Source organism: Orycteropus afer, unplaced genomic scaffold (genome assembly GCF_000298275.1).
Source record: "Orycteropus afer afer isolate SDZICR_OR568_19922 unplaced genomic scaffold, OryAfe1.0 scaffold00008, whole genome shotgun sequence".
In the NCBI taxonomy this organism is placed as follows: domain Eukaryota; kingdom Metazoa; phylum Chordata; class Mammalia; order Tubulidentata; family Orycteropodidae; genus Orycteropus; species Orycteropus afer.
This window is the reverse complement of record NW_006921595.1, coordinates 1,054,014-1,068,362: the sequence shown is the minus strand read 5'-3', so window position 1 is coordinate 1,068,362 and position 14,349 is coordinate 1,054,014. Positions and strand designations below refer to the sequence as shown.

The following is a 14,349-nucleotide window of genomic DNA, read 5'->3' as shown; positions in this document are numbered from 1 at the left end:
TTTAAGTCTTTGATCCATCTGGAGTTCATTTTTGTGTATGGTGTGAGGTACAGATCTTGTTTCATTTTTCTGCAAATGGATCTCCAATTTTGCCAGCACCATTTATTAAACAAACATTCTCTTTCTCATTTAATGGATATAGGCCCTTTGTCAAAGATCAGCTGACTGTCGGTGGATCTATTTCTGGGTTCTCAATTCTATTCCATTGATCTATGTACATGGATGATGTTCTTGATGTCATCCCACAATTCATTTGATTTTCAGTCATTGGTGTTCAATGCATCAAATCTATTTTTTTATATCATCCCTAAATTCAGGAGGGACATACTCAATGTCATATGTCAGCTCTTGTGGGCTTTTTTAATTGTCTTCAGCTTCAACTGGAACTTGCATATGAGCAGTTGATGGTCTGTTCCACAGTCAGCTCCTGGCCTTGTCTTGGCTGAAGATATTGAGTCTCTCCATTTGTCTCTTTCCACAAATATAGTTGATCTGATTCCTGTGTACTCCATCTGGTGAAGTCCACGTGTATAGCCGCCATGTATGTTGTTGAGAAGAGGTGTTGGCAATGAATAAGTCATTCCTCTTGTAAAATTCTATCATGTGATCTCCACTGTTATTTCTATTACCAAGGCCATATTTTCCAACTACAGGTGATCCTTACTTGTTTTCAACTTTTGCTTTCCAATTACCAGTGATAATCAGCATTTCTTGATTGCATGTTTGGTTAATTTCAGGCTGTAGAAGTTGGTCAAAATCTTAAATTTCCTCATCTTTGGCTTTGGTGATTGCTGAGTAAATTTGAATAATAGTAGTATTAACTGATCTTCCTTGTAGGCGTATGGATATTATATCATCACTGACAGCATTGTACTTCAGGATAGATCTTGAAACATTCTTTATGATGATGGATGCCATGACATTCCTCTTCAATGTGTCATTCCCAGCATAGTAGATCATATGGTTGTCTGTTTCAAAATGGCCCAAACCGGTCCATTTTAGCTCACTAAAACCTAGGATACTGATCTTCATGTGTTCCATTTCATTTTTGACAACTCCTAATTTTCCTAAATTCATACTTCATACATTCCATATTCTGATTATTAATGGATGTTACAGCTGTTTTTTGTCATTTTGAGTTGTGCCACATCAGCAAATGCAGGTCCCGAAAGATTACTTCATCCACATCATTAAGGTCAGCTTTACTTTGAGGAGGCAGATCTTCCCCAGTCATATTTTGGGTGCCTTTCGACCTGAGGGTCTCATCTTCTGGCACTATATTGGACAATGTTTCAGGGCTATTCATAAAGTTTTCCAGTAATATATCAGACAGTGATTCACTGCTATTCATAAAGTTTTCACTGGCTCATTCTTTGAGAAGTGGATGGCCCTTTCCTTCTGAGTCTATCTTAGTCTGGAAGTTCCACTGAAACTTGTCCACCATGGGTGATCCTGGTGGTATGTGAAATACCGGTGGTATAGCCTCCAGCCTCACAGCAACACACAGGCCACCACAGTATGACAAAGTAACAGATGAGTGGTGGGGTACCAAAAGTGGTCCTACTTAAAATAAGTAGACAAAAATGGACAGACAAATAAGAAAAAGGAAAATTAACCTAGAGGCAGATCTTTTCCAGTGCATTCAGGTTCCATTATATTTTAGGGTGAAATTACTAGTATAGATAAGATTTTTCTACAATGAGAAAATGTAGGTCCAAACACAGTTAATTTGTGCGTGCTAACGTGTTCCACCACCACTCGTCTGTCAGTTTGTTATACTGTGGGGACTCGTGTGTTGTAAGACTGGAAGCTATGCCACCAGTATTTCAAATACCAACACGGTCACCCATGGTGGAGAGGTTTCAGGGGAACTTCCAAACTAAGATACACTGGGAAGAAGGACAAGGCCATCCACTTCTTAAAATATTGGTCACTGGATACATTATGAAAAGCAGTGAAACATGGATATATTATTGATCAGGCAGTGTTTTGTTCTGTTGTGCATAGGGGTGCTATGAGTCAAAGCTGACACAAAGCCACCTAACAACAACAATAGGTTCTTATATTTGTAACCTAAAACAAAACCCAATTCCAACATACAGCTACTCCATAGGACAGAATGGGTCTGGCCCATAGGGTTTCCAAGGCTGTAAATCCTTATGGAAGCAGACTGCCTCATCTTTCTCCTGAAGAGCAGCTGGTGGGCTCAAACCACCAATGTTTTGTTTAGCAGCTGAGCTCTTAACCACCAGGCCTCTTATTTGTAACCTAAACATGTATTACTTCTCTAGCAAAAAATAAATGTTAAAAGTACTAATATTTAATGTTGTTGTTATTATATACTGTCAAGTCAGTCCTGATTCACAGCGACCCCTCCTTGGGTTTCTGAGGCGGTATCACTACGGAAGTAGATTGCCCAACCTTCCTTCGGAGGAGTGGCTAGTAGGTTTGAACTGCTTGCCTTCTGGTTAGCAGTCAAGTGCCTTAGGCACTATGCTATTAAATGGAAATAGATCCATATTGATTAGATTTGCAAATCACTACACCCACAGATCTTTGAATAGGTATAGAAAGAATGAAGCTTTCAAGTCTTGGATTTAACATCCTTGGCATTCCTAACCTTCTATATTAATAGAAGGCAAACGTCACGGTTCAATTTTATTTCCTTCTGCTTTCCCTCTCAAACTATGGGTAGTGTTGTGATTGATTATGAAAATGGCCAAAAGCAAAATGGTGAAAGTTAAGGTACAGCAGAGCCCTCGTGTTCCACAAATTACATTACTTGCAACTAACTGATGATTTTATTCCACATCGTCTGTGCAGCCTTGAAAAAGTACATTGATTTCTTCATTTAATTTGCCTTCTCTTTAATTTGCCTTCTCATATACAAATACTAATGGGATCTTGGTTTAAAATGGTATTGAACTAGTTAGCCTTGATACAGTTTTCTGAAATGCCAACCTTATCTACAGAGAGAAAGAGCAAGAGGGAGACTGAAAACAACCAGCAAAATATCATATGCATTTTGAATAGTCAATTCTCAGTTATATACAAGAACAACCCAAAGACACTCTACACAGCTAACAACTCAGGGAGTGTTCCCATAGCGCGTTCCTGAAAATTTTTGCGAGACAAGTGCTCCAGCCCACAAAAAAATCAATTTATATTAAGAACCCAAGAAATAGGAAAATATTGATTTGTAATGAAATCAGTAAAGCTTAGCATTAAATGAAAATAATTGTTAAACTAGATACAAAATTAGGTGAAAATATTAAAAATAATTGTTGAAGGAGAAGGTGATGATAAGATACCAATTTGCTTATAAATTTCTATATTTTAAATCTCATACTAGTTCAATAAAAATTGGGTGAGGTTGGGGGAAGTAAGTAAAAATTCACTAAATTTTTTAGCATTTGAAAATAAGTGTCAATATTTACTATTCCATTATTAATATTGGTAGAAATTTATAGTTCAATAAAAAATTTTAAAAAAATCTCCAGTAGAATAAAAATAGGATGTATATAAAGACTATAAAAAGACATATAACAAATTGGGGTGGGGTGGAAATTGCAGTATATTTTGTCAAATGAAGAATTAACATCCTTACTATATAAAGAATTCTTATGGATCAATTATATATACATATATTATATATAATATATGTGTGTGTGTGTGTGTATATATATATATATATATATATATTAATATGAGTAATAAAAGGTGAAAGATAATGATTAGGGAAACACAAAAGGAAATAAATATGAAATTTGCAGTGAAATATTGTATTAACTTGTAATACCAGCAAAGAGAATCATGATAACCCATGTTGACGTTAAGTATAGGGAAATGCCAAAACCAAAACCAAACACACTGCCGTGGAGTCAGACCCAAATCACAGCAACCCCTCCATGGGTTTCCGAGGGAGTATCACTACGGAAGTAGATTGCCCAACCTTCCTTCCGAGGAGTGGCTCGTGGGTTTGAACCGCCAGCCTTCTGGTTAGCAGTCAAATGCCTTAGGCACTACACTACCAGAGCTTCCATAGGGAATAGGTACTCTTATTATACACACTTCTATTTGGAGATAAAATTGATAAAAAGCTTTCTTGAGGGAAATTGATAATATATATCAAGAGCCTTAAAAACTGTTATCTACTTTGACACAGGAATTCCACCTCTGGTAATTTATCCTAGTTAAGTAATCAGAAATAGGCTCAAATATATATGCTCAAAACAGCGCTATATAAAATTATAAAGAATTACAAAATTAAATGCCCAATAATAGAATAGTTCAATTATGGTATTCCATACAATGCAGCCATTTAAGTCAGATTTTTCTAAGAATATTATCAGCATAAAATACTCAAGATAGAAGTAGAAAAGCAGAACAGAAGAAAATATTACACTATGACCCTAATTTAGGGGAAAATTTACTGATACATACATATAAAACAAATTTAAAAGAATTACAATTTTAATAAGTTATATTTGGCTGAAGAGATTGTGAGTGGTTTTTATTTTCTTCTCAATATGTTTTTCTTGTATCTGTAACCTAAAATCAAACCCACTGATGTCAATTCTAACACAGAGTGACTCTATAGAACAGAACAGACCTGGCCCATAGGGTTTTCAAGGCTGTAAATCTTTAAGGAAGCAGACTGCCTCTGGCTTCTCCTGAAACGCAGCTGGTGGGTTCAAACTACCAACCTTTTGGTTAGCAGCTGAGCTCTTAACCACTGTGCCACCAGGCCTTCTATCTGTATCCTAAACACATATTATTTCTCTAGCAAAAAATAAATGTTAAAAATACTAATATTTAATACTAAATGGAAATAGGTCCCTATCGATTAGACTTGCAAATTGCAACACCCACACATCTTTGATTGAAAACAATGATTTTCAGCTCTGAGAGCTATAAAGAATATTGATTTGCTTTTTCCTAACAACTGTGGGCTCTGGCCTAGAACTTGGTAAATCAAGTTGGTTAATAAAACCAAGGCTTTAGGTCCAATCCTATTTTTGATCAGTTTAATAACTGATGTGTGAAGTACATTTCTTGAAACCCAAGTTCTCTGGTGAGAAAGAAAAACCATCTGGGACAATCAAGTACAAACAGACCACAAATGAAAACACAGGCACAAACTGATTTTCTTATTAACACCAGTCAGCAGCTTGACTGGGAGACTGAAACATGTATAAGATGTTAGTTGTAGGTTGGTATTTTTACCCCCCAGCTTCTTAATGTTGCATTCAAATCTCTAACCTTCTTTTCCAATTTATTTATATATTGGTTACCACTTATCCAATACTAACCACATGCAGGGCTCTATTCTAAGTGCTTTCCATGTCTTATTTCTATTCTTTGCATTGACTCTGTGATATGCATTATCACCTCCAAAATGGAGGGTCACCTTGATTTGCGCAAGAGCACAGTGAAAGTAGAGATTCAATTCTCTCCTTTTCCACTAACCAAAATTTGCATTGTAAACCAACTATCTGCTCACAAAACAGACATAACCCAGGCTCTGCCCTTTTGTCCATCCCCTTTCTGATGGTTCCCCATTTCTAACTACACCTCCTTCAGGACTCAATCCACGACATCCTTTGAGTCCTGGCTACATGACATTTGGCCTTCCCAAAAGCTCAAGCAGGGTTAGGGACAAGTCCTTTATGCTTCCAAAATAACTTAAACATATCTCCATCAGCATACCTAATATATTTAAAAATTATTAGCAGCTTATTTACCTGTCCTTTTTAAAGGGCCCATTTTCCTCTGGAAAAGAAACCCTCTTCTGCTTCCCTAGGTGATGAGTTTCAGAAAGTAATTTTAGTAAGCCAGATAATTGCAAATAAATTATTTTGAAGCACCTCTTTAAATTGTGCATTGTCAGGCGCTGGATTTTGAAGTGTAATGAGTGTAATTGATTGTAAAAGAGTGCTTCTTTTGAGAGGATGCAGTAGCTGCCATTGCTGCTTGCAACGCCTGCCAACAGGCAGATTTTAAACGTTTAAAGCATTTGAATGGACTGTCAGAGGGTACACTTAAAATATGGAAGAGGCACTGGATCCCTCCGTAGCTCAAGGCACAACATCTGTCCCTAAATGATAAGGGTCCAATTTTGCCCTAAAAGCACCATAAATATAAATCCTTTGACTTAATTAAAATGAATAGCCACTTGGACCAAATGTTGTGGGCAAGTCACAATGGTTTGCCTTTCAGTAACTCTAGCAGTGGGGTCCCTCTTACACTTGAAGCAGACACTCCATGTGTTGCAGACCAAGACTGCCAGAGCCTGCTCTTCCTGTCACTCCCATCCTTCTTTTCACTTGTGCTGATAATGGGAGGACAGAAATTTTGAGACAAAACACTGTTTGCCAGCTGAAGGCTGGTGGGAACTAATCGACAAGTACAAGTTTCTAATGAACTCCCATTCTTCCATTGAGAGAAACACTATAGTAATGTAGTGCCTAAAGCACTTAACTGCTAACCAGAAGGCTGACGGTTCAAACTCACCAGCCACTCCTTGAAAGGAAAGTTGGGCAATCTACTTCCATAGTGATCCTGCCTCGAAACCCAAAGTGGGGTCACTATGAGTCAGGACCGACTTGGAGGCACATAACAACAACAATAACACTGCTCTTCCTGCAGGAAAAAGTGAGCTTGGAGGATAGAGCCCTGTGTTATCCATCTCAGTGCTCTGCCATGTAGCAGAAAGCCTGCATACAGAGGTACTCAACAGATGTTAGCAAAAATGACTGGTGTTGAAGGCTCACCCTTACAAAGAAGGCTGTGATTAGTTTCTCTTTCTGAGTGTCCAGATATCTCCATAGCCCTGCCCCTCCTTGAAATCAGGCACCATAGTTCTATACCTCTTTCTCTTTTGTTACCTGTGTACATGCTGCCTCTCTCCCTATACTATAATATGATCATGTACTATGTGCTAGTCATGTAGTACATACTTAATAAACACAACTACCTATATGGATAAATGAATTTCACCTTAAAAGAAATGTATTATTTCAGTCTTTTTCTTTTATTGTCCCAAGAGCAATGACTTTTCTGGTCTGAATTTTGATGATGTTTGCTTTAGGGAATTTCCGTTTATGTACAAGTTATCTCCATCTCAGAAGATTAGTTCCATGCTCTGAGCAGTGATTGAAGGGAAACTGAACATGAAACAAACATAACTATGCAAAGAAAGTAAAATGCCTTATACCCCAACACAATGGCTATTGGATGGGTTTCACTTAGGTAAAAGAAGGAATGAAGGCCTCACAGTTGTGCCACACAACAACAGAATGAGAATAACAAGATGGTCTAGCTGAAACCGAGAAATAATAAAACCCATTCCCTATAGACTCTTTGTACTGAGAAAAGGAGTGTGGTGTCAGGAGGCTGGAATTTTGCCCTGGTTTTATTATGCACAGAGTGTTGGATGTGGTTAGGATCTCAAGAGGTAGATTCTAGCATGGAGCAATTTGAATCTGCATCCTGGGTAACAGTGCTTCACCTGCAACATCTATAAATCAGAGATGGTTGTTGTAAGCGTGAGTGTTGAGTGGCTTTAGGTAAGCCTCCTGGAGAATTATCTAATAGCATGTTACCTTTAGGCACCTTGGCCCTCCATCTCTCCCGGTTGATTTGCACCACCTCCGTCCAAGTGGCTTTAAAACTCTTATAGTCGACAGGGATGACAGAATTGTTGATTGGGGCACTTCCTTCTGACCCAGAGCTCTTGATACCTGACCTTTTTGCATCTGATGAGCTGATATTGTTCAAACTGGAGTACGAAAAGCAAACCAAAGAAGAGGGTTAGTGTTTGGAAAATGTATGCCAATGACCAAGCTCAAGAGAGGAGTGATTAGCACACATCAAGTTATTGTTATGAAATCTCTAGGTTTTTAGGTTTATAATTATCGTATTTTCCAGATGTGACAGGTGGGAAGTTCTGTATCTTCAATAGGGAAAAAAAAACAAAACATTTCAGCCTCAGGAGTCCTAATATTCTGCATATTATTTCCTTGTTGATTGGTCTCTTCTCTTTCTGAATGTCATTAGAATATCCTCACATGATGTGATATACTCTGAAATTAATGAGTTTGAACTTGGACTTCTGCTTGGTTCCACAGTTCACCTGCCTGCTTCAATGCTGACCACTTTCCCAATTTACCCAGCAATTTGATCATCCTTCTTTCCAGCTCCACCTCCATAATACTCAAGGTCCCTGCTTATTCAGTATCCCCAAGGTTATGGGAAGATGGAGAGGAATAGCTTAGAGACTGTAGGAGATCATGTCATGAAACAGATCTTTCTTTCTATGAACACTCTTAGGTCCTAAAAACAGGAAACTTTGCAAATATTAGAAGGGGCTATACTCCTGAAAAACTTTAAAAGAAACTACCTATCACATGCTTCTAGGTGGCTAAAGTAGTGACTGGCATGAATGCAAATCCACTGAATAACCACTGAGACTGCCTAGATAAACAGAACATGTTTCAACCCAGTGCTTGAAGAGCTGTAAGGCAGGGGCACTTGTTCTTCTTGTTAGCAGCCTTGACTGGGTCCATCCACCTTGAGAATTCCCAGTGTCCCACTGTCCTAATGTTTCTCTTTATCCTCTGTTTATTCATTCTCCTGCTCTTTCCTTCACCTCTGCTTATTCATTCTATTTATCTTTTTCCTCTTTTATGACAAAATCCAAGGTAAAATAAGTTGTTATCAAGTAGACCCTGACTCATGGTGACCCCATGTGTGTCAGAGTAGAACTGTGCTCCATAGCATTTTCAATAGCTGATATTTCAGGAGATTGCTAAGACTTTCCTCCTAGGTGCCTCTGGGTGGACTGGACTCTTCAACCTTTTGATTAGCAGCCAAGTGTATTAACTGTTTGAACCACCCAGAGACTCTCAGTACTAAGAGTAGTACTACCCATAAAGACTAAACCAAACCAAAACCAAAATCACTGCCTTTGAGTCGGATCTGACTCATAGCAATCCCTCCTTGGGTTTCTGAGGCAGTATCTCTACGAAAGTAGATTGCCCAACCTTCCTTCTGAGGAGTGGCTTTTGGGTTTGAACAACCAGCCTTCTGGTTAGCAGTCAAATGCCTTAGGCACTTGCTTTAGTAGCTACCACTTCCTCTGTGTTAGACCCTATTCTTAGTGTTTTACATGTATTGAATAATTCATTTAATCCTCCCAGCAACCTGTCAGGCTTATAAATTTACATTTTCTCAAATAGGGACATCAAAGTAACTTCCCCAGGTTGCATAGTTAATAAAATGTTTAGGTCAGAATTTTTAACCTTGGCATTCTGATTCCATAGCTTGTATGTACTCTTAATTACAAATCTACATTAAATACAGTAATATTTTAGCAGAAGGTGATTTAAAACTTTCATATTTTTTCTCTACATAATTCTCTTTCTAAATCTGGAATTGAAAATTAGTTTTACTTCTTTTGATAATTTTGATCAGTGCTACTGTCTTCCTGGAGTATCTGCAGCAAAGGTCTCAGACTGCCTGGGTATAGTAGGTAAAAGTGCAATGATTGATGCTGCCATAAGGAGGGCTAAGAAAGATACCAGCATCAAGTATCTGCCTATTTGAACCTTTGTATAATGTCAATGATACTAATTAGTATAATGTCAATTCCTCTGAAAAAAGGAAGGAGGCAGACAAGTCTTTCTTATAAATAAGAGGTTGGGGATAACATCATTATGAAATATCATCCCCACCCCACCAAAAGAATTCTAACCTCATGGATAGGCTAACCTTGAGCTTTTCTACTGACCTTGAACGCCTCTGCCCTGCCCCACCAGGTTGGGCAGTGTCCTCGATGACTGGATTCACAATCTTCTCAGTCATGTCAGTGAGCACAGTGAAAGTGGGTTCCACGATGAAATCAATGAAGCCTGAAGAGAAACACAATACTTCAGAGGAACTAAACATTTACTTGGGCCTTTCTATATTTTCCAATGGAAACTGATGAGTCTTTTCTTTCTTTGAAAAATCATCTAAAGCATGAGGCATTTTTAGGGCAGTGAAACTATTCTGCAGGATACTATAATGGTCATTATAAGTCATTATGCATTGGCCAAAACTCATAGGACTGTCTAACACACACACCCACAAAATGACCCCTAATGTAAAGAAAAGATTGCAGATAATAATAATGTTTCAATATTGGTTCATCAATTATAACAAGCATACCACACTAATACAAGATGTTAATCATAGGGGAAACTGTACACAGGGAGGAAGGGAGTTTATGGGAACTTCCTATATTTCTTGCTCAAATCTTCTGTAAACCTAAAACTTCTCTAAAAAATAAAGTCTGCTAATTAAAAAAAAAAAAAAAAATCATCCACAAAGGATTCTCCAGATTAGATTAGGAGAGAATGAGTCTTATTGAATACATAACATGATTTAAATAACATGAGTTAGTTCTATTTCTTCAATATAATTTCCCTACTACTTATCAATACAAAGTTCAATAAAATTCTTTAAAAATACATATTCAACACCCACTATGCAATAATTGAAGTGTTAGAAACTGTGTAGAGGACTAAGCTACAGACCACCTTACTTTTCTGGCCTTCATCATCACTTCCCTATAATCCTGCAGGAGGCACCTAAATGGTTTCCTTGCCTCAAGCCTAACTCAGAATCTTCCAGTTAGTGTTCCACATTACTGGTAAAGGAATTGTTCTACAACAGGGACTGGAAAACCTTTTCTATAAAGGGCCAGATAATAAATATTTTAGGCTTTGTGCTCCATACTGCCTTTATCATGACATCTCAATTCTGTTGTAGCATGAAAGCAGCTATAGACGAAATGGAAATGCATGAGCTTAGCTGTGTTTCAATGAAACTTTATTTACAAGAACAAGTGGTAGACCAGAACTGGCCCAAAGTCCATAGTTTTACCAATTTTTCAACTTTACTTAAAATCCTTTAGATATGCCTCATTTCTTACAGGAAGGTACAAACACTTGTTATTCTTAATAGAATATACAATCTGGGCCTTATTTCCTCTCTAGATATCCCCTTACTGCATTCTACTACTCACCCATTGCTCTTGCCATATAATTGTATTTCACTGACCATGCTAGGCTGTTTTAAATTTCTCCACTTCATATATGTTATTTCTGCCTGAAAGACCCTTCCTACCACCTTTAATGCATGCCACCATTTACCTAGACAATGCCTACTCCCTCTTTAGAACTGAACTCAGATAATACCCTTTAACAAGTGTTTCTGGACTGCCTAGGTCTAAAAGCCCATAAACTCTGTTTTGTATGCCATTGTACCAAGTATAAAACTCTACCATCACACTGTAACACTCTAATACATTTTGTTTTCATGATGCCTTACCCACCACCCAATGCTGGTTTAATGCCCTTGAGAGAAGGTTGTGGTTGTTGTTGCTGTTGTTATGTGCTGTCGAGTCAGACCTGACTCTAATTTGCCTTTGTTTTTATAATATCTATAATATAGTGCCCAACACCAAACAGAGCCTTAATATATTATTACAAAAAAATCATTCAAAAATGAGTATAAAAGTCAACAATTTCTGCAAAATTTATTTTTGAATAATTTTAGATCTTTCAAGGGGGAGATCATCGATGACACTTAATTTATGTATGACACGGGTACCTGTTCCCGTATCTAAGAATGTGGATTGTGATGCACTTATATTATGGTTATCAGTGGTGCAAAAGCTATCCTTTTTAAAAATGAATAATAAGTTGAAAGAAAGAAAGAAGGGAAAAAGAGAGAGAAAGGACACATTTAAAAGGAGCTACTCCTGGAAGTAGAGTCCTTCAGGAAATGTGGCTGGTCTGGAAACAGAGCTACAAGAAGAATAAATGAAGAGAAATGTTATTTTGACTTGCAGTACTGCATGTGGAAAGGAGAGGCTGGAGTAGAACAGGCTTTCTGCCAATGACACTTGTCATCTCCTTGTAAAGTTGAGGTCTCTTTTTCTCTTGGCAGGGTACGATGTGGACATAAGAACGCCACTGTCCAAGCTTCCCACGAACCAGCCACATTCCAGGGAGAAGGATGGGACGGATAGCTTCATCAGTGCAAGCAGCCAAACCACGAGCCCAGCATGGCAGAATGCAGACAGGTCCAGAGCCAAGGAATCACTGGAACAGTTGAGCTTACTTCTACAGACTCCCTCTGTTTGATTTTTTCCCTCCATCCAAAGGGCTGGCAAACACATACCTACTTGTGACTGAGCAACCATGGTTGACTTTCGATCACAAAGAGGAGAAAAAGGCAGCCCCAACTCTGCTTCTCTGTCACCCTAGAAAAACAGGAGGACATAGTAAATTAAGAGCAGTAGGCTAAAGCACCCAAATTTTATTTGGCAACTTCAGCTGCCATGTAGCTCACTGGTCTCATTTTAATTATTTCAAATACATTATATAATAAGTCTTTATGGGCCCTGGACACCTGAATAAAAGACACTAACAGGCTGAATTCCCTCTGGGATCCGATCACTCCACCCAAGTGCAAAGGCACAGGCTGTTGTAAAGAAAGCCTCATTTGGCAGCAAAAGTTCCCTCATGTAAAATAAGAAAAGCAACATGTCTTGTGGTCTGGAGCTAACAATGAAGTCAGAATTCTTGTGTTTTCTCAACTGTCTGCATCAATCTGTGGCCTTGCTCAAGTGACTGAACTCCTCTTAGCTGTGGGCAGTGTCTAAGACATAAATTCAAATAGGGTTGATTCAGGTTTATTCTCCTAGTGCTACTTGGAACCACACAGAACTGGAGGAAGTGCCTCTGGATTCTTAAACCACAGGGTTCTGTTCATAATGAAAAAGTAGATCAAGAATAACCAAAGTAAATAATAGTTTGTGTTTATCAAGCTAGATAATAAAGCATCATTCTCTAGCCGGTGTACTCTCAATCTCATCAAAAAGCATCACTAATAAGCAAGTGCTGAGGAATGTTTAAATAATAATGTTATAGTTCTTCCGTGCCGCTGAGTCAGTTTTTGACACATAGCAAGTAGAATCTCCCCCATAGGGTTTTCTAGGCTGTAATATTTATGGAAGCAGATTGCCAGATCTTTTTCCCGCAGAGATGCTGGGTGGGTTTGATATTTTAAAAGAAAAAAAAAAAAAACTGAGCCAGAGACTCAATATTTCTATTACACAGAGAAAGGAAAACAAACAAACAAACAACAACAGCAGCAACAAAAAAACAGTGCCACTCTTATAGCAATAAAGTTGTGCTAGCTGTTTTTAGTTAGAAGGAAGTGATTGTGCTTGAATCTTACTTCTTTCCTACTACCTGTGTGATGATGGGAAGATTCTTTTCCCTCTCTAAGCTTCAGTACTATGATTTATAAAATGCAGGATAATAATTACTACATCATAGGGTTATAAATGGAAGCTCCAGTGGTGTAGTGGTTAAGGCATTTAGCTGCTAACCAAAAGATTGGTGGTTTGAACTCACCAGCCATCCACAGAAGAAATATGGGCAGTCTGCTTCTGTAAAGGTTTGTTGTTGTTGTTGTTATGTGCCATTGAGTCAGACCCGACTCATAGCGACCCCTCCTTGGGTTTCTGAGGCAGTATCATTACAGAAGTAGATTTCCCCACCTTCTTCTGAGGAGTGGCTAGTGGGTTTGAACCATCAGCCTTCTGGTTAGCAGTCAAGTGCCTTAGGAACTATGCTACCAGAGACTCCAGCAGGCAAATGTATATAAAATGAAGTTTATTAGTGGTTAACAGGGGCAGGCAGGAGGAGGGGGGACTCACTGCTCAGAAGATATTGAAATTCTGTATAGTGTGATAGAAATACTTTGAAATGGATAATAGTGATGGTTGAACAACATGATGAACTTAATTAATGTCACTGAATTGGACATGTATGGAATGCTAAATAGTAAATTTTTTTTACATATATATTTACCACAATAATTTTTAAAAAAGAATGATCTAAGAAACATTTAATGAATTTTCTATATCTAATAAATTTTTATCGTAATAAATATCACCAATTAATTAATAATAAAAAAAGATTAATAACAATCTTAAACCAGGCCTTGTTGGAGAACTGCATGTTTTTTCCTTCCAAGGCATATTACCAAAGAGGAAGGATGTGAGCTCACACACATATTTAATATCTGTTAAAAGAATATAAGAAGAAGGGGCATCTGATGAAGCTGAACAGTAGAGTCACAATGGGAGCTAGGACAACCAAGTTTCTCAGGAACAGCCTCAAAGTGGCTCAAGTCCTTCTGGGTTCTTTCCCTATACAAATCAGACACTTCATAGGTCATAAAGGCAACTTTGTTTCCAAGAACTCCTTGTTGATGGCTGCTCCATCTCTC

The 14,349-nt window shown here is 38.0% G+C and overlaps 1 protein-coding gene across 1 annotated transcript in view; it reads right to left on the bottom strand.

Annotated features, from left to right (window-relative positions):
* Positions 1-14,349, bottom strand: part of PDE1C (phosphodiesterase 1C) — a 787,489-nt gene that overhangs the window by 98,957 nt on the left and 674,183 nt on the right. Inside the window, exons 13-15 of the mRNA XM_007945296.2 lie at positions 12,229-12,310; positions 9,791-9,911; positions 7,605-7,780 (exon numbers count right to left, since the gene is read on the bottom strand). Of these exons, the coding sequence (XP_007943487.1) occupies positions 7,605-7,780; positions 9,791-9,911; positions 12,229-12,310 (379 nt within the window). The remainder of the gene's footprint in view (positions 1-7,604; positions 7,781-9,790; positions 9,912-12,228; positions 12,311-14,349) is intronic.